General features: G+C 37.9%; 1 protein-coding gene across 3 annotated transcripts in view; it reads right to left on the reverse strand.

Moving 5' to 3' along the window:
- Window positions 1–15,803, reverse strand: part of taf2 (TAF2 RNA polymerase II, TATA box binding protein (TBP)-associated factor) — a 29,278-nt gene extending 13,475 nt beyond the window's left edge. The window contains exons 1-18 of one of the 3 annotated variants that reach the window (XM_042490670.1): window positions 15,670–15,803; window positions 15,267–15,439; window positions 14,972–15,026; window positions 13,838–13,998; window positions 13,214–13,332; window positions 12,774–12,915; window positions 10,804–11,035; window positions 9,650–9,834; window positions 9,316–9,429; window positions 6,260–6,359; window positions 5,704–5,789; window positions 5,452–5,587; window positions 5,150–5,304; window positions 4,724–4,838; window positions 3,711–3,820; window positions 3,431–3,496; window positions 2,990–3,116; window positions 2,216–2,341 (exon numbers count right to left, since the gene is read on the reverse strand). In XM_042490670.1, the coding sequence (XP_042346604.1) occupies window positions 2,216–2,341; window positions 2,990–3,116; window positions 3,431–3,496; window positions 3,711–3,820; window positions 4,724–4,838; window positions 5,150–5,304; window positions 5,452–5,587; window positions 5,704–5,789; window positions 6,260–6,359; window positions 9,316–9,429; window positions 9,650–9,834; window positions 10,804–11,035; window positions 12,774–12,915; window positions 13,214–13,332; window positions 13,838–13,998; window positions 14,972–15,026; window positions 15,267–15,316 (2,079 nt within the window). In that variant the 5' untranslated portion in view covers window positions 15,317–15,439; window positions 15,670–15,803. Of the gene's footprint in view, window positions 1–2,215; window positions 2,342–2,989; window positions 3,117–3,430; window positions 3,497–3,710; window positions 3,821–4,723; window positions 4,839–5,149; window positions 5,305–5,451; window positions 5,588–5,703; window positions 5,790–6,259; window positions 6,360–9,315; window positions 9,430–9,649; window positions 9,835–10,803; window positions 11,036–12,773; window positions 12,916–13,213; window positions 13,333–13,837; window positions 13,999–14,971; window positions 15,027–15,266; window positions 15,440–15,548 lie in introns of all 3 variants that reach the window. The other 2 variants (XM_042490669.1, XM_042490668.1) reach the window with 2 other exon arrangements.
- Between the last annotated feature and the right edge of the window lie 8,062 nt (window positions 15,804–23,865).

Consider the following 23,865-nt stretch of genomic DNA (forward strand, 5'->3'; position numbering starts at 1 on the left):
AGACAACTTTTGAACTTAAAAACTAAATGTTCTTCAAATCACTGCAAAGCATGAGGAATGTAAAATGTACACAGACGTATGAGCTGCACTCTCAAGAGCTATTGTGGTAGTTACTTGAAAAATGCTGCATGGCACAAAAACGATGGGGCAAGAATGTTGTAACTTGTGTAACAATGTTCTTTCTGTCCGTTATAATTTCTGCGGTTAGAACTGAACTACAAAGTAAAAGGCAAATATACACACAGGCAGCACATGAGGTTTCCACAGGTATGAAGATCGGTGGCTCCAGCGGTCTTTGGGTTCCAACAGGATATTGGGGAATTTATGTTAATGTGGTAATATGGGGCTAAGGGTCACTGACACAGGATGTTGTCGTTTGGTAAAGTAAATAAAGGGGGGCATGTACACCGGAATGTTTTTGTATATATGTGTGTGTCTGTGTGCGTGTGTGTGCGCGCACACGAACACATCTGTATTTTCTGTGTGTCAGAGTTTTTAACGTGTATGCATTTGACAGTTTTTATACCCCCACCCCCCTCCCCAGTGTTTCAGCCCGAGGCTGTTCCTTCTTCCTCACCACATTTTCTATCAATAACAAGCAAGTAAATGCCATCCCAACCAATCACAATGTGGCCAAGTCCATCTAAAGTCAGTCATATTTCACTCTGTGGTTAGTGTGGGTCTGTGAGTGTGTGTGTGTGTGTCTCTGTGTACGAGCTTGCATGTCAATCTGTGTGTGCAGCACCAAAGGCCATTACGATGGAGTCTGTTGGGGGTTCTGTAGCCAAACACAGCAACTTAATGAAAGAAGTGAAGTGCTGCCATTTCAACCTCCACTCAGTTTATCATGTTGTGAAAATATTGGTTCAGGTGGAACCCGAATGGCAGAAAATCCAGTGGGGTTAAAGTTGGAATAAACCGAATCCAGAGAATAGAGAATTTCCTGCAGCCGCAGAATAGGATTATTCAGTCAACTGAGCAGCGAGGGTTAAACTGGTGGGTGGCCTTGCTGGCTGAGGGAAGTTGTTGTTCTCATACTGTAGCCCTTTTAACAATATTGTTTCAACAAAAGAGTTTAGAAAAAAATGATTTTTTCCCAAATAATGAGTGAGAAAGATGCAAAGTACAGGAAATACAGGTAAGATTCTGTCATCCTCCACGAACAAGTTTCTGAAAAATAAATTCAAACTGTCAGATCTGCTACTCTCAGAGTCAGAGTGACACTGTAAGCTTGTTTTTCTCTTTCTGTCTTCTCTCTCTCTCCATGCATCACTCATGTAGACCTCCCAAACCTTCATCCACCTACTGACCCTCGGCCTTTCTTTCCCTCCTCTTTCCTTAGTTTCTTTCATCTACTAATCCATCCACATTACTCCCCATATCTCCTCTTCCCCTCTCACTCCATCTTTGCAAAGCTACACTCTCTTTTTCAACACACAGTTAAATATGCTAGGCATTCCTATGGATGCCCAGTATTCATGTTAAATGATGTTTTGATCTTTCAATAGGCCCTGCAGTGTGGACATCGGGCTGTGAGCTTATAAATCTACCTTTGACGGGCAGCAGCCCTGACCCAGATACCTTTAAAGCTGTAGTTAGTAACTTTTATAGAAATAACTTAAGTCATATTTGATGAAACTTTTAGTCCAACTAAAACTTGACTTTTAAAATACATGTAAACATGTTAGTCTAACTGAAATTGGACTTGCACTGAGGAGGGGATTTTTGCTCAGGTGAGGGATTTACAACATGAAAATGTACTATTTTATATTTGTTTTAAATAAAAGAGGCACCACCCAGCCACCCTCCTCCTCTGATAAAAGTGCAGTCCCAGAACACCGTCACGGAAGCTGATTGATGCAATGCCATGCTTACAGCAAGGTAAAGCAGTGAAAATATTCCAAATATAGTGTACACTTAAATTGATATTGATTTTGTTTTTTATAACTAATCAATGAAGGCAGAGTTTGCTCAGCACTGTTTGATTGTATGTACACGGTGCAACATTTTCAACCACAGTTATTATAAATAAACAGTTATGATTGTGATGAGGTCTATATCATCGACTGCTTAAAAAATAAAGGTCTTTTGCAACTAGCTGAAAGGGGACATATCTCCCTCGCTGCATCTCTCTATACTGGGACAAGGACAGTAGTACAATTAAATGACCTAATCAGCTCGTACAAATTGCATGTAAACGTACTGACACACATACCTTGGCCAAACAGAAGCAGGCCTGCATACGGACTTTGTAGAAACACTGTTCTTGCTCCAGGATGTCTGTCAGAGCCAGTCTGGAGGCAGGAGTTGGGAACTTTTCCAGAGCTGTGATGGCCTCCTCCTAACAGAGAGCGATAAGGTACAGGCTCATCTTATGAAATTCAAACTACAAACAAAAGATGTGCTTCTATAGCATTTTATCCTAGTCAAATCCAGTGCAGAATCCATTTATCAAATCATATTTTGTTTACATTTCCACATTTGAAAGTAACTTAATGCTAAAATAATTCCCACCAAAAGATGTCTAATCAGCTTTTGTTAGCGGAGAAAGAAACACTCCAGTCTATAACAGCCTAATTAATGATCACAATCTGCAGCTACAATCTGAAAATTAGATGAGCAGCAGAATATACAGGATAAAAATGCTACTGAAATTAATCTGATTTTAAATCGTGATAGCTGCAGTTGGCGAAATGTTTTCAATGCTCTCTCTCTTAATAGAGAGTGAAGAGAGATGAAGAGATTAGTCAAAGTTGGAACTTAGCAAATCTGGTTGTTTTGCCAACAAGGAGCCTGATCCAAAATGTAACCAGCTACTGGAGCCCATTTCTGCTGGAAGCACACATTAGGAGTGAAGTGATTTGCTCTCATTGTAGGTAATAAACTAAACAAACTGCTGGGTGATATGGTCCATGTGGATGTTCGAGTAATGATTTACAAATGTTTGAAAAAGCCAGTGTGGAGAGCTTCACTCTTGCCATCAGCCCACCTGTGCAACTACATCCCTCTCATAGCGCAGCTGGTACTGCCACATGAAGTCAGCCTGCTCAAACTCCACCTTCCTCAGAATGGACATGTCCGGGTCGATCCGGATCCACAGGAGAGGAGAGTCAGCACTGCAGACAACAGGGGACAAACACAGTGACAGAAGGTTAAAAAGAAAAGTGCAGTAACTCAACCCACATTCCTAATTTCCACAGGTACCTCTGTGGAAGCTGCTTCCCAGAGACCTATTGTTGCTTTCACACAACATTTATTCTTAACAAGGTGAGACTGATAAAAGCCATATAGAGGCACTGTTTGTTTGTTTGCTATGGTCAAGTTAAAAACTGTATTACTTAAATGAAATGCAGCTTTAACAAGAAAAGACAACATTCATGCAATACGTAATATATTAACAAGTCAAATAGTAGCAGAGTCGATGTCTTACTCCATAGCCGATAAATCCATGTCAACTTCCTCTCCGTTCATCAGAGGGATCTTCTTCTTCTTGTTTCTGAGAAAAGACACCAACAGAACAATCAGCAATTACTCCATAAAAAACTACAAGACTGACACGGGGCACATTCAAGGGGGGTCATGGGTGTTGCTGCAGCAGAAAGACAAAGAATATATACAATATTTAATAAAACATAAGTATTACTACAGGGTAATATAATAAAATATGAATCATGTGTGAATGGACCAGTGTGTTCTGCAGCCGCACATACCGTCTGCTCTTGGAGTGACAGGGGATGTCGTGTTTGAGGCTGTTCTCTTCTATCTGCAGCGTGTGGTTGAAGGATCCATCCAGCTCCTGCACTGTCACTTTGATGGGACCCTGCAGGGTAATACACGTATGATTAGTTGAAGTAATAGCAACGTTACAGTACTTCTAGCCCCTTAAAGACAGAATCTGTAACATTTCTACATTCATTTATCCATTTAGAGTCATGGATTCTTATGTTTTCCAACATAACAGGACAGTTTCAGGAAAAACAGCATTTTTTTGTCCCATTTATTAACTGGTGTAGAAAATTAAACAGAAAAAATGATGTATTCATTCTTTTTTTCTGTTACTCTGCACTATAAAAATAACTAATCCATTCACTGACTAATAGCATCAGCAATCCTGGGTATGCAGACTAGGTTAGTGGCCAACAGTGCTCCTCGACTTTGGCTGCTCTAAAACACAAACAAACAGAAATCACCTACTAACAAAAGAAATGGACTTTCACAACACATTCATTCCAGTAGGGGTAACCTAAAATAGTTGACTATTATTAAAATTATAAAATTAGATCTCAGGAGCCCGATTCTCCTGCCATTCTTTTTTAAATCGTCACAGGTGTAGGAAAAATATGTTATGAAACAAAGGACCTTTTCATTCAGGCTACATGGGGGTGCCGACTGTCTCATTTTCCATAGAATTGCTTGGTTTCTCCCAATTAATCTTGATATGAAGCCAGTTTTTGTCTAAATGTATTCATCAGAGCACTGACATAATAGTATTTTTTCTAGTCCTGGATGGAACGCATCCTCTTCAATAACAATTTCATATGCCATGTCAAGACAACAAACCGTGTAATCAGGTGTTTCAGCTCTTTTGTTGAGTGTGGAAAGAATGAAAACTTGCTTGTATGGATCCATGAGCAAAAAAAAAGAAAAAGAAAACTTAAAAAATAGATCAGGTTATGTAAATTCTACATTTATACAATCCTGAAAACTGTATCTGAACACTCACCACATATTTCTGAGTTCCAGATGATGTGTAGTCCTGACGGATCTCCAACTCTAGCACGTTCCGCTTCCTGTTGAAGGCAAAACTGCCAAAGAATTTCACCACAGCACTTTGGTCTCTGCGTACGAAAAAGTTAACCAAGATAACCAAGAAAAGTCTGATCAAACAACCAACTGTGGGGAAGGTTTCACCAAGTTAATATTATTTGTATGTAGTGGCGACATTTGTAGTTCAAAGTCAGTGGAATTGGAGCTGTAGGGCTGCATAAATACCTGCCAAATGCTTTATTTTGAAGGATGATTCACAGTCTGACATAACTGAGCATTGAACCTCAATTGCTCCCAACTGCGTAGAGTCATAAAGTTCAACCAGATCATTAATTATCACTAAGTTTGTTTGCAAACAAATTCATTAAAAATAAAAGGATACACCCATTGCTTGATGAGGGGGCCGATGTCTTTGCCTGAGACGTTGGAGATGGACTTGAGGAAGGCGTGAGTGGACAGAAGCATCTGGCTCCACATGTGGCTCTGGTACTTCTGGGACGAGGCTGTGCTGGCCAGGCTCAGAAGCTTGTTGAAAACCTATAGAAAGACAGCGCAAAGGACACACAGGCACAAAACAAAAAACTCACATAACGACTAAAGCAGTTTCAGTTATAAAGTTAACAAATTCTGATTTAGAGGAGAGTGACAGAGGCAGAAGACAAGGAATCACTGTCTTTGTCTCACCTGCAGCATGAACTCCATGCTGATCCTGTTTTCTATCAGCCTCATCACCAGGTGGGCCTTACACTGAAACATCTTGAAGTACTCCCAGGACAAAGTGTGGGGGTGCTTGATGGAGAAGTGAAGGTGGGGTGTTGGACTGAAAAGAAAAGATTTAGTGCAATTAGGATGCAGAAAATGACTTACATTTCAAATATTATAACTAAATTACTGTAACTGATGCATAGGGATTTAAATTGAAATTCAATGTTTTACTTGTCCTTCTCTTTGCCTCCACTGAAGGTTGGATGTAACAGAACTCCTCCCATCTTTAGTTCATACTCCACAATCTTGTCCAACTCCTGGGAAACAACAAAATAACATTTATTAAAATTTAATAAATTCAATTATTTTAATAAATACATTTCTTTTTTTGCACATCATTTGATGGGCTGCAACTAACTTTATTTTTCTTATTTAAAAAAATGTCATAGTCCATTAATTAATAAGGCATGCTATTTTCTCCCTAACGATTTTGTCAATAAAATGTCAGAACACAGTGAAAGGTGCCTTCTGTAATTTCCCAAAGCCCAAGATGATCTATTGAAATTTTTTGTTATATTTGACAAACCGGCTCATAACAAAAAAATGCTTAAACTGACATTTAGTTACTACAATGACTACAAGGTTGAGATGCATCAGGACAGATTCAGATTAGCTGATGATTGATTAATAAGTTGCATCACGTTAACATTAAGGGAAATCAATTCTAGGTTTTTACCTATATCCTGAGGAAAGAGGTATGACGACAGCTGAAACAAGAAACGGTTACCTCTTTGATCCAGTGCCGGTACTCATTGACTCCAAAGGTCTTCTTTAGGTAAAGGCCGAAGATGTAGCCGGAGATTCCCTTCAACACCCACTCATCAGCCCTACAGAGGCAACAACACATCATGCCATTGCGGTCAAATACAAATCATTGCAAAATACCAAGTTTAGTTCCTTCAAGGTAAATGTCTAAACTTTTAAGAATTATTCACAGTGAGGAGTAGCAAATGAAGTGCAGTTTAACTCCAAGATTTTTAAGTGAATTAACTTCAGCCCTGCAATCAGTCAGGGTCAGACGACAAAGGGCCTCTTTTAAGCATTCGATTTATGGCAAGAAGTGTGAAGCTACTTAACAATCAGGCCAGAATAAACAGAAATATGAAGCTATGAGTGAACACCTGGAAACTGAGCAAACCCTGTTGCCCACACTGTTTTGAGCTCTTCCAAAGGAGACACCTTTTTTTTTCTTTTTTAAACCCCTTTTAAAGTATTTAAGGCCACACTTGTGTTACTTCATCAATGTGTAATAGTAAATTTTACCCTTGTGGCATTTCTGGAAGAAACTTGGCACAGCAAACACAACTCTCATAAATTTATAAGCCTGGATTTATTAGCTTGTAAAAAAAAAACAAGAGAGACACAATACCCTGATTCAACCAGGGTGGCTTCACCGCTTGATGCTGAACTGAGACCAGTGTGGTTTATGTGGTAAAGATGATTTCATCCGTGTATCTGCTATAATCAACATTAAGGACAGCATGGCAGTGTAATTTAATCCAATCTCTGTGGATCATATTATGATTATGGATTTTTAAGAACTGTGGAAGCTTGGAACTTCCTTTCATTCACAATGTCAACTTTCCAGATGTGTGAAAGTATTCTTGAAAAGTAGCCTCAAAGCTTCGGAAAACACAGACTTTAAAATCTGACAAGTTAATTTTACTTTAAAAAAATATAGGAAACATATTGCCTTGGGAAATGGAAGTAAATATAACTATTAATCTTATTTTATGTTAACTAGACATCTACTTGTGAAGTGTACTTAAAATTCAGTTCAGTTCAGAGCTTTTATTGTCTCTGTAAGGGAAATTTGGTCTGGAATATACAATAAACAGGCACATAGAGCGTCATAGTAGCACACAACCAAACGTGATTAAAATACTGTTCTGTTAGACAGGCTTACAAGGCAGAGGTAAACAGTAATCCAATGTCTTGTTTTCTAAAGCTCATAACCAACTTCACTATTTGTCAATATGGTTTCGTAGATTTGAAAATGTTTCTCTGTTTTTGTGCCTTCTCTTTTATGCCTGATGGGCTACTGAGCATGGCCTGTTTTCAATTACAGGCCCCAGTTAACCCCCACTCTGATTAATTGCAAGCAGGCAGCGCCCCACTTTGCTGAAATCAAAGAGATCTGACTTTCCTGAGGTCTTTTCTTACACGACAGCAGCCAGCTCCACAACAAAAGCAAACCAAGGCCCCACATCTGATGTGTGTTTAGAGGTCAGTGAGGAGAGGGGAGGAGGGGAGAGAGGGGGTACGGAGGATGAGAGGAGGGAAAAGATGGACACCTAGGCATTTCTGTTCACGCACAAAGTGTTTAAGTCCTGTTGATGAACCTCTTAACACAAGCGAGCCACCCCCCCACTCCCCCCCCTGTTATCCTTCAGTCTCTCACACACGCCGAACGCACTGGCCGAGTTGCCAAGCAGTAACATGGTGATCCATCATGTCGACGTACACAGTCATTCAGGCCAGCGCTGGCCCGACTTCTGACTCCCAGAACTGACACAACAGCTTAACTCTGTTGTAAATCTCTCATCACCGGCCTTATACGAAAAGTCTGAAGGCTAAATGTAACCACACGCCTAAAAAACACCAGAACGCAATTGAGAGAACTGCTGGGCTCAACTGAAAGTGGTTTGTACATTATGTGACTGTGCTTCCAAACAATGATGACAATACTTTTCCATTACATGCAAATCTGGCCCCTGAGGTTAACGTTACTTACTCTCAGAATGCTTAGTTGGTACAATGCACCATTTGATCACATTTGAAGGCTGATGCATTTCTATCTGATTCAAATGAACACAGTCAAAGGTGGCCTGCTGTCACAGAGAGGTAAGACATGATGAATTACACAAATGGGGATAACAGCACACAATTTTGGACAGTCTCTCCATGAGGATATTGCACTTGGTTGTGCATGTGAAAAGTGATGGAGGTAATTGTGTGAAGAATAATATGAAAGCCTGACAGAGAAGTTCAAACCCTGCACACTTTTGCAACTCTGCACAGCTAACAAATCACTCAGTATGTTTACATGATGTTAGAAAACGTGGAATTATTGTGTTAGTCCAACTAAAACTGGATTTTTAAAATACATGGAAACGTGTTAGTCTGACTGAAATAAGACTAATTTGAATTTCCCGAAGTCGGACGAACAAACCCAGATAATTCGATTGGAAGTCGATCTGTTCCGTAATGTAGACAGCTTCGCCAGTCTTTAACCCTCAGAAACCTGGCTCGACATCAGATCTCTTGTGCTGCATTCAGTAGCCTTTAACATACATTTAAACCTCTGAAATGTAAGCAAATTGATTTGATTTCTTAAACAAAACATGGGGGAAAAGTCAATGTGACATTCACACCCCCCACCTCTTTTGATAAATTAAGTACAGTCCCACAACACCGACACAGCATGGAAGCTAAGTAATGTCCTGCTGTGGGCGGAGCCGCAGCAGAACATATTTTAGCCACCTAAATAAATCACTATCAGTTTAACTAAACACTATTTTTGAATATTTGCTCCTTTTTACCTTCCACAACAGCTGATGGAGGCAGCAGTAAACCAGCAACTCTGCCATTTTGCGGAGTAAAATGACTTTTTCTCAGTGAAGTCTTGTGTTTTTGATATAACGGCTTCAGATCCCTGTCGGTAAGGGCTGTCTTACAGCAAGGTAAAGTGGTGAAAATATTCTACATATAGCTTACACTTAAACTGCTATTGATATTTTTGAGTGGCTTAAACTTATAAATGAAGGCTGCGTTGAGTCTCACCATGACATCCTGGAGATAAAACAGCCAAAGAACTGCTGAGCCAAGGCCTGAGCCAGGCAGCGACGTGTCACTGGGGTTTGGTCTATGATCAAAGCGCTGTGGAGCAGGTTGGTGCTGAAAAAAAAAACAAGGCCAACAACTCGAGTGAGACAGAATGAGAAGAATACAGTAAACACATATTGAACAAGAATCCGCAACAGCTTTGTGTAAATTAACCTCAAAGATACTGACATTTATCTAGAGCTGTTTGCAAAAACATTTATGTACAAAATTGCCAATCCTATCCTCACCTGAAAGGACAAAGAATCAGGCACAAACTCTAACTTGTGCTTACCTGAAGATACTCATGGAGGCATAGGAGGACACTTGCACATAGGCCTCGTCCACAAACACAGTCTTAAAGCAGGAATAAGGGTAACGGCACGTCAGAATCTCCTCGTAGAACTCAAAGATCTCATGAAGGTAAGACATGGAGTGTTTGAGCAGTGGCAGCAGCTGAGGCAGGCAGAAATGGGTCACCTGGGAAGCAACAGGAAAACGTACAAGGTTATAGGTATTTATTCAGCATTTTTCAAAAAGGAAGTAAAAGGGGAGTAAAAGGTGAGAAATAAGTCTAAAAGTTCAAACCTATTACATTGGCACGGTGTCCTTATGTTACATCAATGAATTCTATTACTCTTCAATACTGCTACCATGTGTTTAGGGACATCTAGTGGTCATTAACAGAAAATGCAAGGATGGACAAAATATTACCACATTACAACAGACCTGCAGTAAATCCATCTCATGATGTTTTTAGTTGATATAAAACAACTTTGACATAATGATTTACAGATGGCTGTAGTCTGTAGTGTTGTTAAGCAATTATCCTGGTCTCACAAACATAGTGAGACCTCCTGAGTTTGCAGCAAGCAAGTAGGGGAGGCTTCCTAGTAGCATGTCAACAATGGTGTGCAGATACTGCAAGCTCTTGTTAGTCTCATGTGTGCATGCACATGTGAACACGGCTCCCACACTCTGAGCTACAGGCTAAAACAAGGCTAAAAACATGATGCCAGTGACATTTTTCAAAACAACTTGGCACGTTGGGGCTTCAGGAGACTTGGATTACTTTAAACGAGCAGTATGGAGACATTTAGTGGTTTTACTATGTATTTTTTAACGTTTGAATCCTAGTCACCATTTGCTTCAGTCGTTTGGGACCGAAGCAACCCAATGAAACTGGTAGTGTTTTGTGGACTGTAAAACTTCACCCAACTTTCAAAAAGCCTGAGGGTGAGTAGATAATGACTGAATTTCAATTTTTGGGTGAACTATCCCTTTAAGTGGTGCTGTGCTGTTCAAGTAAAAGAATCGCATCATTATACCTTCTGCTAGCCAAAATGAATCAATCAAAAACAGCAACATAGGATTGTTTTTCCAACATCCCAAACTACATGCAGAAACATCATGATTTCAACCCACCACCTCCGCTCAAAACAAACCCACCTCGTGCATATAGGGGTCTACAAGGATTTCAAAGGGCCCCACAGCCAAGGAGATGTTGGGAGCCGCGGTAGGGATGGGGAGGACATAGTGGAAAGTCTTCTTTCTCATGTCGTGGGTGTAGACAGTCTCCACCAGATCACCACAGGACACTGCCACCATAGAAGCATCCACAGTGAACTCCAGCTTCCATGTGCACAGCTCTGAGTAGGAATCCACACAGGGGAACCAGAATCTGGGGGAGCAGACAATATGATGAGCTTCAGGTACATGCCCATAAATGGATGCACTGACCACTGACTATCATGGGTTTTCATAAGACTGTGACATATGTCAGTCTGTACAAGAGCACATGAAGTATCCAGAGAGTCGGGAGCAAAGAAAAAGAATAAGACCTTATAAGAGTTGTTACATGACAGACAACTAGGAAGCTTTACAATGTACTTAGAAGAGACAATGGTTTAAAAATGTACAGGTACTGTGCTGAAATGAAAACAAACATTTCATTGTTTGAACCTTGTGGTGAAGTTGGACATTAAGTTTTAGGGAATTCAATTAGGGGTTGACCGAAATATACCAATATGAATTTACTATTAACATGGAAATCTTTTGTGTCAATATTTAGAATTTGAAATATACCAAACTCAAACACAAAAATCTGTTTTAAATGCCTTTGGCAAACGTTTAATCAAAACTGAAACTTTAAACATCATATACAGCAACTTCTCAGCAACTTTTTTATGAAGTCACCCCTAAAAGAATCCCTCAAATATGTCTCGTAATCATTAAACAACATTTGCATGTTTTGAAATATATTCTCATGAATAATACAGTAGGACAAATGATGTTTACACTCTTGCTGTTTTAGATGCCTCAGTTGAGCAGATACGTGTGCATAGTTTAATACACTGTCATTATATATCATATACTGTGTTATATATTGTGTTCATGTTTTATTGCTTTTACGTTTATGTTTATTAAATGTGTTTTATTTCATTGTAAAGTACTGTGTAACTGTGTTTTGAAAGGTGCTATACAAATAAAGTTCATAATCCCTATTAATAATAATATTATTGTTATCATCACATTGTCATTGCACAGAGCTGCTTGTCAATTAGGGTATTCACCACACCTGTGGCTTTTCAGATACAATCAATCGATGGGTGGATATAAAAAGTAGGAGTTGACTGATATTGGTTTTTCAAGGCCAATACCAATACAGATTATTGGTAGTTAATGAGACCAGTAATTGGTATTTGGAACCAATACGCATTTACAATAAAAAAGAAAATCTTTCTGTCACTATTTAGAATTTGGAATATAACAAACTCCACCACAAAACTTTGTTTAAATGCCTTTAGCAAGTGCTTTATCAAAACTGAAACTTTCAACATCATATACAGCAAGTTCCCACCAACATTTTTTATAAAGTCAAGAGAAAATCTAAATAAAAAATGAATAAATAAAAACAGCTCCCTGGGTTTTAACAAAGTAAAAGTTCCTCCCATGCTGACACTTTCTTTGCACTTTTTAATTAATTTTATCAGCAATCGTTAAATTAAAATGCTGATACAGATAATCGGTAAAATGCCAAATGTTGGCCCTGATAATCGGCCAGGCCGATAATCTGTCAACACCTAGTATGGCAATAGTTTTAAAACGCGTTTGTGTGATTGTGGCCTTAATCTTCAGTTTTATGTATTCTAACTAGCATTGTGGATTGGGAGAATGTGTTATTTGACTCAAATTAAATCATGGTTGGGGCGTCAGATGGTTTAGTGGATAAAGCAGGCGCCCCATGAATAACGGAACAGTCCTTGCCGCAGCGGCCGCGGGTTTGAGTCCAGCTTGTGGCCCTTTGCTGCATGTCATCCCCTCTCTCTCCCCCTCTTTCACACTGTTGATCTGTCTTATCTAATAAAAAGGCAAAAATGCCAAAATCAATAAATCATGGTTAGTCATTGTTTCTATACCTGGTGGAGTTCTGGTATCCAAAGGAGAATACGTGAGCTCCTCTCTCTGCCATGCTGCCTTCCACATCAGGAACAACAAAGTGCAGACCTCCTTTTGGCTGGTCCAGGGAAAACTCGATGTACACCTTTAAAACTTTCAAATCTTCGAGACACAAAATACAGAAACGTGTTTTGGTCACGATCATATATTTCCATTTCTGTCAAGATTCCAAAAAGTATGATCTACATCATGTGACCACGTCAGTTCAAGAAATAAGAAAGGAACTTCTGACTATGGAGTTTGACCTTTTAATAGTAATCTAGTGAAGAGGATGGAATTTTTAAAGGACAGTAGGTGATGTGTCTGTTTCCTCTGAATTGTACACATTTAATGATGAACAACAACTCTGCATGCCTTTTTAATCTTTTTAAGCTTCAGTAGCCTTATGTAACCTTCTTACCATCTCCTTGTTTCCAGAGTTCAGAGGGCACTTTGATGACCAGCTCCCCATGTCCCGCATCAGGGTCCACAGCACTCACTGCTGCTGTGTAGGCACTGGAGAAATAGTTGAGGTTCCTCCTACGTAGACACACAAACCATTTACACAATATGATCATGTCTCCACCAAATGTCTAGTGCCTCACATATTTTATCACATCACTGAAATCTAACGTGTCAAACCTGTTGAGTTTTGGATGGTAAAAAACCTAAATAGCTAAAAGACTAGTAATGAATCCAATGTTTCAAGTTATTCATGCAAAAATGTTTTCAAATAAATGTGTCTTGATGGCTTGATTTGGGTTTGATACTGAAGCAGATTAGGCAGAAAAATAAAGGATTATTTGAGCTGATGTTTTTGGCCTTTTGTGAAACTACACAACACATAAATGTTGCTAACATTGTCTACTTACAAGCAAAGTCAGAAGACAATTTTGATTGGACAGATCTACTGAGACACAGCAGAATTGTATTTGTTGACTAACACTCAGAAGACTACGGCATATATTACGACCTATGATTTTGTAATACTATATTCTACCAAAATGTGCATCCAAGACAGTGCAAAGTGCACTGACATACTCACTGCTTGGACTCATGGTGGCACACCTCCAGTGTGGGGTCGTTGTAAATGAATGGGGCTTCAAGTTCATTGACTCGAACCCTGTAGATGCGGCATTGTTTGCTGTTAAGCTTGATCCTGTTCAGGTTGACCACGGTGGGGAAAATGGTCAGCTCAACAAAGCCCTGAGGGATGCAAACGAGAGAAGAAGTTGGTGAAAATATACTACAATTAGTTAAAGTGATTTTCACTGTCTGAATAACATGAACTGCATTAAAGTTTTTTTTTCACCCAACAAGGTTGCAAACATTAGTAGCTCTGCTGGATTTATAACAGCTGCAAAGTATCTCAATGTCCTTGTGACTTACGATTCACATACTTTTGTAAGGCCATAACACAGTAACAGGCTTAAGTCTGACACATAGGCCTACACATTATCTAATAAACATAAATGAGGAATCATTGAACTAATTATTCAAAAAGCTTGAGTTCTGAATGTAAGCTGATAGGAGTAAATGTTGCTGATTATATTCCACACATTTGAGACTGCATCCTTGTCCCTGTTTAAATCACTGAGCAAACCACACATTATCATTATTGCTTTTCATGTGTGACTAATGATGTGTGTTATATATATTTAAAGGTGTTTTCTAAGATAATTTTAAATTATGTTTTTATTTTTATTCAACCTTTATTTATACAGGTCATTGAGACACAGGGTCTCATTCTCAAGAGAAACCTGTTTCGGACAACGTACAATATAAGAGCAATTAGTTACAGACAGATGCATCGCTACAGTGCACACAACGTTTAAGTTAAAGTACCAAGTGGAAGCACGTTAACATTTCTAAACACAGGAGCAAGTTTCTAAAGAGGCTTTTCCCAGTGTCCTTAAAATCCCCTAGTGGATGTGAAGTGTCTTTTAATACCCTGAAAAAAAGCTCTCTATATAAAATGTATTATTATTAATATTATTATTATTATTATTGTTCTCTCTTGTTAAATGAGTGTGCTGTGCAAATATGTGTAGGTGGGTAGCTATAATTTTACAAGGGGCGCAATGACTGGATAGGGTGCAACTTGGTTCAGTGTTAGACATTTATTAGCCTGTGGAGCTGTTTTATATTGTTTTTGGTTTACTGTAACCTCTGTACTCACAATGACAGACTTCCTCTGGAAGTTGATGTTGTTGATGCACACCACCTGGTGGGTCGTAAAAGCAATGACAGAACAATAAGGTAAATATTTGATATGAATGAGACTAGTTATTTTATCGCATTCAATAAGTGGAGAACTGTTTTTTAAACTTGATGTAACGTTACTGCGTGCACTCAGTGGTGCAACTGCTGCTAATGTTATGTTAACTTTACCTTTGCACAACAATATGACACGACTGCAAAGCATTTCATTCATTTCACGCCAACACGGAGAGAATAATACAAAGAATACTTATAATTTAAAGGGTCGCGGGCTCTCAAATCCTTTATCCTTCTTCCGGTTCATCCTCGTTTCTTGTCGGAGTGTCCTTACTGAAGTTTTATCATGTCAAAACACTGCTCCGTGATGCTTCCTCTTCACTGTTCGGCGACTTTACTCAACATTCAGCAAGCTCGTGCATTTGCCACACTGCAAAAAGTAACAAAGAAAAAATATACCCTCTAATGTTACCCCGACATTAACAAAAACGCTTGCAATATGTAACAAAATAGCTAGGATGGGACTCAGATACACCCACCAGCCCGGTACTAACGCTGGACTCTCTGTAATGACTGCTTTATGTTCGGTGTATGTCCCCGCAGACTGCTGTCGTGTTTTTGTTGTACCCACATTACCCACACATACAGGTCGGTAATGACCTGCACTCGGTGATATCTGGAGCACAATATGTCCGTCTAATGACTGCTACGGTCGCGGTGCATCAAAACCTCCAAATATATCCTCTCTGTGCGACTGCTGATGTTACTCTGTTAACGGTGGCGCTGTGTGCAGCCATTTTGTTAGTAACCTTTGACCTCCCGCGTAAAAGTGACGACAGATATTTTGTTATATGAAGAGGAAATCAACAAAACACACAGCACACATTTCAAAGTCAATACATAATTGTTTTAAAATGAATTCAAATTAATATAATGTATAGAAAATTGTATTTATCTACCTTATTCCTAGCCCCCATGATGCTTTGCGTGAACTATGCACGTGACTTCCGGTGTCATGCCCCAAAAAAACTGATTGCCGTCCGCGGGAGCGCGCGCACCCTGTTAAAGCTGTATCACCTATTAAATATAGTCACTGTGAGTTCAACCTAGTCATTCTGAGGCAGACACAACCTTTCAGTGGCGAGATAACAGCTGCAATCACTTTTTGGCAAGTTGAAAACTGCATTTTATACATTGCATCGTCTCTTTAAAAGTATGGGTCAGGTCAAAATGACTGGAGTGATTACAATTAGTCAAATAAAACCCCAAAGAATCTAGTCATTTTGAGACAGAAACAACTTTTCAGTGACAAAAGAGCAGTTGCAATCACTTTTTGGTAAGTTGAAAATTGCCTTTTATTTGTTGCATTGGTCTTTTAAAGGTATTTTAACAGGCGTAAGAAGACTGGGTGAGTTACAGTCTGTCAAATATAGTCAGTGTGAATTAAATCTAGTCATTTTGCAGCAGAAATTGATCTTATCTAATCTTTCAATGGCAAGATAGCAATCACTTTTTGGCAAGTTGAAAATTGTATTATATTATTTATATAATATAATATATATCATATTCAATTGTATTATGTTATGCATTGCATTGGCCCTTTAAAGGTATTTAAACAGGTAAAAAAGGACTGGGTGGGCTATAATCTGTCAAATATCACTATGAATGAAACAAGTCATTTTAAGGCAGAAACAACCTTTTAGTGACACGATAGCAGCTGCAATATGGCAGTTTTTTATGCGTTGTATTGGCTCTTCAAAGGAACTTCAGCAGGTAAACGGAGGTTAAAAGGACAGGAGTAGTTATGATGGAACAGAGCAGGTAATCTAATGCAGGATAATTGCAGATAATACCTTAATTTTCACATCACCCATCCGTATAGACTGATAGACTACTTTCCAAATGTAAACAGTCCTATTGAACACGAGCAAGACAAAACTAGGGTAGGATAGGATAAAATTAAAACAAATAACACAAGATGCAACACCTAAAATGCCAATATCATAATAATTATACAAAGAAATAGATTAAAAACAACAACAGAAGTGATAAATCCACAAATAAGGGAAAATAAAATAAATCAAACATAAATTGAAAAGGTTAAAGAAATAAAAGGAAAAAGAAGGTCTTGAATGATGAAGCACCTTAAGTATGTAGTGATCACAGTACTGATCCCATGGAGATTAATGAGTTACTTTATTCACATAAACAAATAAAACAATTGAATTCTTGTCATTTCAAGAAAACACCACAAGGGGTCATCAAGCCTGCTGTGCTGCATCTTTGTCAGAAACCTGCCCTGCTTCTCTCTTTGTAAAGCTTACACTGAATCGAGTCCTCCTGCCCCATCAGACAGGTTAGGTTAGGTGTAGTAGACCCCACCCTAATAGGTATTTCACCTCAGTCATATCGAGAGATTCAACACTTTAATGGCACTTTTAACCAAGCCTCACAACCCATACACAGTAGCTAATGAGACAGCAGCCTCAAAAACCTTTAGTCTGACACACAATGTCACAGTATTCCTCCAAAAATTTCAAATAAGCAACAAATATCATAAGCAGGATGCAGGGAATCCTTTGCCTCTCCCCGATGGAGGATGTCTGGGGTAACTACAGTCACCTTGCGCAGGGCAAGCTTCCCCTGGTGCTACATGCTCTTTCACGTTGTGACTGCGATGATCACTTTCTTATTAACACATTAATGTGATCTGCATTGCCAGGATTTGTTGTAGGGTTACCCCACAGACAGACTGTCAGCATGAGATAAATCATTCTTTCCTTATGCCCCTGCACATCAGCTGGAGTTGAGGCAGCCCAGCATCTTTTAATCACGGTCCCCACCATCATGGAAAACCTGGAAAAGAAATCCTGAAAATTCTCAATCTTATTTTCCAGGCCTGGAAAAGTAATGGAATTAATCAAACTTATTGAAAGTTTTGGAAAAGCTGTAGAGTTGTTGTTGTGTGTAATGAAATTGGTACAGTATTCTAGGGGTAAAAATCACCAGAGACCCCAATATATTGCGATAATTACAACACAATACAATATTATTATAATTTTAAACTTGTTGCAATATGTTGAGTATTGTGATATTTTGCGATTTTTTTTATTTATTACTTTTTTTCCAACTGTTAATTATGTTCCCAAAGGAAAACTTTTTCAACATGTTTTTTTCCCGATGAAATTAAGTTTTAAAGATAAAGTTTTTACTTCAGTCATTTTTATTGCAGCAAATGTTATCTAGCAGAGTTAAAAAGAAACTGATTCTATTATTTAGAAGGCTTCCAAAAGTTTTATTTGTACTTATATTAGTAATTTAAATGTAAAAAACCAATACTTTTGTTTGCGTCTGTGTATTGATATGATACTGCCATGCAAAAACATTGCGATACTATGCTGTATTGACGTTTTTCCCCCACCCCTAATATAACTTTTTTTCTGTGGTAGTTGATGTAACAAAAAGTCATGGAAAATATTTGAAATTTTGTCCATGAAAATGTGTGGGAACTCTGTTTAATGAATGCATTTACTAATTTAGAAGTTACTAGTCTACAGAAGAGGGTGGCAATATCGGATCTTTTTTCTGCAAGAAGTTGAGATGAGTTGTTGTTTGCCTCTGAGGATGAGTTGTTGCTTGGCAACAGCGCAAATATCAATGACTGTCTGTTAGATAACACTAAGCTTGTGTTATCTAACACCTGACCCACAACAGTCCATCCACTTCTTTTATAAATGTATTAAAACATTTTTATTCATTTTTGAAAGGATTGCTACATGGCAGACATATATCTTACATATATATTTCCAGGGAACGCATGATCATTTTTTAAGATATGGTTGGCACTCTGGTACATAAATCCAGCAAAATTAAAGAAATAAATCCAGGTGGGAAATAAAAACAAAACAACAGGGGAAACATTTTATGCATACATCCTGAGTCCAACTACAGGATCATAGTAACAGGGAGGTCTGGTATCTACTTAGACCCATTATTTCTTCCATTTTAGTGTGAGTCCAGAACTGGTCTCACAGAGACATTTTCTCCTGATTTCAACTTATTAATAAACAAACATTCATAAGATGCTGTCTACAACCTTGCACTGTGTAGTTTTTAGTGTTGGGGCTTTTTTCTCTCCACTTATTTCTGATGTATGAAGTGATTGAGAAATTGAAATATATACGGATGAGAATATGTGTATGTAAATTATGTAAATATTTGTTTTGTCAATAACAAAAATGATTTATAATTCATATATATTTCAAAATCAAATATTACATTCTGGTGTGTGGATACTATGAATGAAATGGTTTTACCAGCAGTTATTTTAGGCTTTTTTTTTGGCTTGAGAAAAATGTCCTATTTAACCTGGATGAACATTTGTTTGGGAGGATGTAGCAGTGCACGCTTGCCAGAGCTCATGACCGTCTCAGCTTGTGCTCTAATGCACTTTCCTGAATTTTCAAATTTGATATCTCATCATGTGATAACCTGCGCGTACCTTTGTAAGAAGACGAAACTAAAATCCTGAATTATTTTATTTTGGAGATTATTTTATATTAATTATTCTATTTTGGAGAAGTTGGACTTAGTGGCAAAATATGGGCTACTTTCATTTCTACAGCTTGGAACATAAGGAAAGCTAGACTGAATAATACACTGTCCTGAATGTCCTCAAAACCACAGAAATGTGTACACCTGCTGGGATCTTTTGTTTCCTCCATTTATTTCTGATATATGAATTGATTGAGACCAATTAGCAAGCTTCTTTTGGGGTTATTGGTAAGTAGGGAAGACGCCAAGAGGACAGATAGCTTTACAAAATGCCTTGTCACACTGTTGCAGCAACATTCAGTTGAGCAACACTTTTTTTTTTTTAGTTTGACTCCTTGAACTGAGTCTGATCTTCATTAAAGTCAGAAGTCTGACAGGTCTGATGGGGTCTCTGCCCTGCTGAAGCATCTTGGACCCCTCCATCTCTTAGCTCAAGGTCCAACAGCTCCTTTGGCGACTTGGGGTAACGCCACTCACAGACCTGTCCATCATGGACAAACATCCCTCTGTCAAGGTCAACTGTAGCAGCAGCAGTGCTAATGATCCTCTAAAGGTGTGCTGGTATTGTAAAAAGTGACTTTATCGCTCTTTCAAACAGCTCTTTAAGATGCGCTTATTCACAGGGTGTCCAATTTTTGAATAGGGGTGAAATTATATATATAGACAAAAAAATTTAATATATTTTTTATTTTTTCTGTAACATAACCAAAAGTGCTTCACACTTATGAACTGCTGCAGCTCTTTAAAATGTTGTATTTTCCTTTTTCTTACTTTAATGCATTTTATACACTAGCTTTATTTGCATTAATATTTAATAAATGGGTTCAATTTTTATCTTAGTTTTACTTGTATTATCAAGAGGGTTTTATCCATGCAAAGATGCATTCTATGTATTCCACTCTGATCTTATTTTATTTCTACATGCAAGTTTTATTAAATCTTTATCTTTTCTATTTTTTTTCATGTGAAGCACTTGTATTGTAAAGGACGCTGACCTGCATTTCTTGTATGAAAGATGCTATACAAATAAAGCCCTTTATTATTACTATTATTATTAACAACTAGAAAATTATTAGAATATAATATAGTTTTCTGGACATTTTCCCCCTATTTTTGGATAATTCTGTAATAATTACAAAAACCTGCCCAGCTTTTAAAGGGTTAATAAATATTTATTGAAATACAGAGGACCATCACTACAACATCAACATCTACTTTATCGTTATTCAAAAAATATTTGAAAAGGACTCTAACACTTCATTGAGTCATTTGTAATGCATTTCACTTTTTAAACACAAACCTTTGACATTTGTACATTTTTTTTATCCGTTTTAGATTCTGCTTAGTCTCATAAAATTATGATCAGTTATGCAATCTTTTTTTCTTTTTGAATGATATTAGTTATTCAGTAGGGAGGTAAATCTGTAAGCCATTTTTGGCTTCTATCCTCTCCTGCACCGTGTTTAAATGTTTTTTATTTTTCTTTTCTGTCTTTTCTATATGCAAATGAAACTAAAATACACTAAACTGCTCCCGGTCGACCCTGTTGCACCTGCATGAAACAATCCCCGCCTTGAGTTTCGATTGTGCCTTGTACTTCTGTCAGGTTGTCTTCTTTTCCTGCTGCGGTTCTGACTGTTTGATCCTTGGATTTAGTCTGTGATATCTTCCCTCATTTCTGCATGTTCAGTTCATAAGTAGCCCACATAATTTTTTTAATGTAGTTCAAGAAAAAAAATACATTAAAATCTGTCCCTAAATCTTGCTAAATCTTTTGGTGTCGAAAGAGGAGTTTCTAAGTCTCACAGCCTGGTTGAAAGAAGCTGCTCCGTAGTCTGGTGGTTCTGCAGTGGATACTTGTATCTTTTTCCAGATGGCAGCAGGGTGAACAGACTGTGGCTTTTGCATTTGACATTAGTGGAGGCAACAAACCAAACTGTTCATGTACTCAGTTTCTGCAAGCATTTTATTCTATTCATTACTATTAATCATTTCAAGCTACTAGAGTCTGTTAATTTTCTTAAAGAGCACAAATATTCTACCCTCTTCTGGTACATTTTATCTAATTAGGCAATATAGCCAATAAAGCTGGTGTTGCTCCATGGGGACAAAGAAACATGGGTTAATGTACTAAATTATAGGATTGGGCTCATATCAGTAAATTAATTAAGCCCATATGGTTGTACAGAAATGAATCAGGCCTTGACATAATTGTCCTTGCATTAGTTGCTGAATGAAATTACATCAGCACGGATAGTAATGATTCTCTAAAACCGGAGGATTTGAACAAAACTGCCCACCCATGAATCCTCTACTTTCAGTACTGCTCAATTTCAAGTCTATTTATTGCACATTATTTGCATTTTGGCCAGCTGGTGTGTGTGAGGGGCATCGTGTGTACAAATCCAGCTGATGAACAAATAAGGAGGCTCAAATGTCTGCATCTTCCACACTTCTGTCTCTCATAGAGGCCAGTTTGCCTTTTAGATGGTCATTATACACACAATCAATCTCTGATGTTCTCAGCCACTGTACATGTGTACAGCCTTGCAGAGTGTTGCATCCTGAAATGGCCCGAACCCTTTAAAGCCTGAGCAAATCCTCTTGATTTCTTTTAAAGCCACAAGAGGAAGAAGACAATGAGCAACTTACCAAAAAAATTGCAAAAATTTACAAAGAAAATTACCTGAAAAAAAGAAAAGTAAAAAATAAAAACAAACATGAAAATGATGAAAAGATTTATTTTGTAGAATAACTCTTTTTGCAATTTGTGGGACATTTCTCTAAAGCTGCTCATTGCATTGTTTTTCCAAAGTTTTTCAAAATAATTTAAACCTTTTTTTGCAGGTTACACGGGTTTAGACGTTCAGGTGACAGTGCAGGTCTTAAAGGGTTAAAAAGAAAAACAAAAAATCAGAGAACGTATGCATAATAAATAAGAAATACACCACCTTACACCTAAGATACTATTTATCTAAAAGAATGGGCCTTGTGCAGCAACATTTTCTTAAATGAAAATGACATAACACCAAAAAAGGTTGTAAGAACTTCTACAGTAGTGAAACTCATGTAGACATGTAATTAAATCATTAAAGAAAAAGTAGCAATTCCTCATACATAAAGTACACATGAGAAGCTGCAAAATATAAACAATTATAAAAAATAGTTGCCAATTTATTTTCTAAGTAATCAACTAAATGTTTCAGCTTCACCTGTATATTTTCATATGGTTTGTGTGCAAAAATCACTTGTAAAGTAAGTTATCTAATACAGTTATAAATGGTTGCAATATCTCTATTGGATGCCACAAAATCCCGCAATGACATAATGTAGGATTTTGAATTTTAAATAAAAAAACAAGGTTGAGGAAGAACCATACTTGGTGCTTCAAAGACATGTTGCTATTTTCCATTTGTCTTCTTAAGGCAATGTTGTTCATTTGAGGCTACTTGTTGGGGAAGTAACCCACCATGCATTGATTATGATCTAAGATGATGATTCCTATTAATGTTTCTGCCTAATAATCACTGGCTATACTGGACAGAAGTACATTTTTATGGTCTAAAATGCGTGATCAAGAATGAGAATGTGATCAAGTATCACATTTTTGAGTTGAGGGCAGTTACAGCGAGGGACAAATGGAATGATCCACCTGTCAGGTTTAAGAGGCAGTTCTTTAGCAGCACAGAGGAACACACAGGAACCACACATTCTCAGGTTTTATATTTGTTACCAAGAATAATCGAAATTTGAACAGGGAATAGGGGAGAACAACATTTAACCATGCAAATATTGTACGCACACACCCACACACACAAAAAAAATCCAGTAATATCTTAATGTATGCATGTAGAATCAGTGAAGTTGAACAGGATGTATAAATGCTAGATTTGACTCAAATGCTTGCATCTTGACAGGATGAGTGATCTCATGCAACTGAAACCACGACAGTTTTTGTCACACCTTCACTTGAGCACACATCGATGGTTTACCGCTGCTCCTGGAGCATGGATGCAGCTCACCACAAACTGCGTCAAGTCTTTCAGTAGTGAGATAATTCTGAAAGTGCACCAGTGCATGGTGCACAGATGAATGAAATGACAAATTAACAGATTTGTCTCATTAGTTGTAAAGGTCACTTTCCACCACTTCATTAGTTACTCTAATTGCTGCCACTGTTAAAAACATGTAATGTGGGATTAGTACAGTGGTGATTCATGGCATGTGTAGTTAAACATGTTATCAGTCTTTTCATAAGGGTGCTTCAAAAATTTGATGTGTGAATGATATTTTAAGGCCTTT

The sequence above is a fragment of the Plectropomus leopardus genome, chromosome 7 (genome assembly GCF_008729295.1).
Source record: "Plectropomus leopardus isolate mb chromosome 7, YSFRI_Pleo_2.0, whole genome shotgun sequence".
In the NCBI taxonomy this organism is placed as follows: domain Eukaryota; kingdom Metazoa; phylum Chordata; class Actinopteri; order Perciformes; family Serranidae; genus Plectropomus; species Plectropomus leopardus.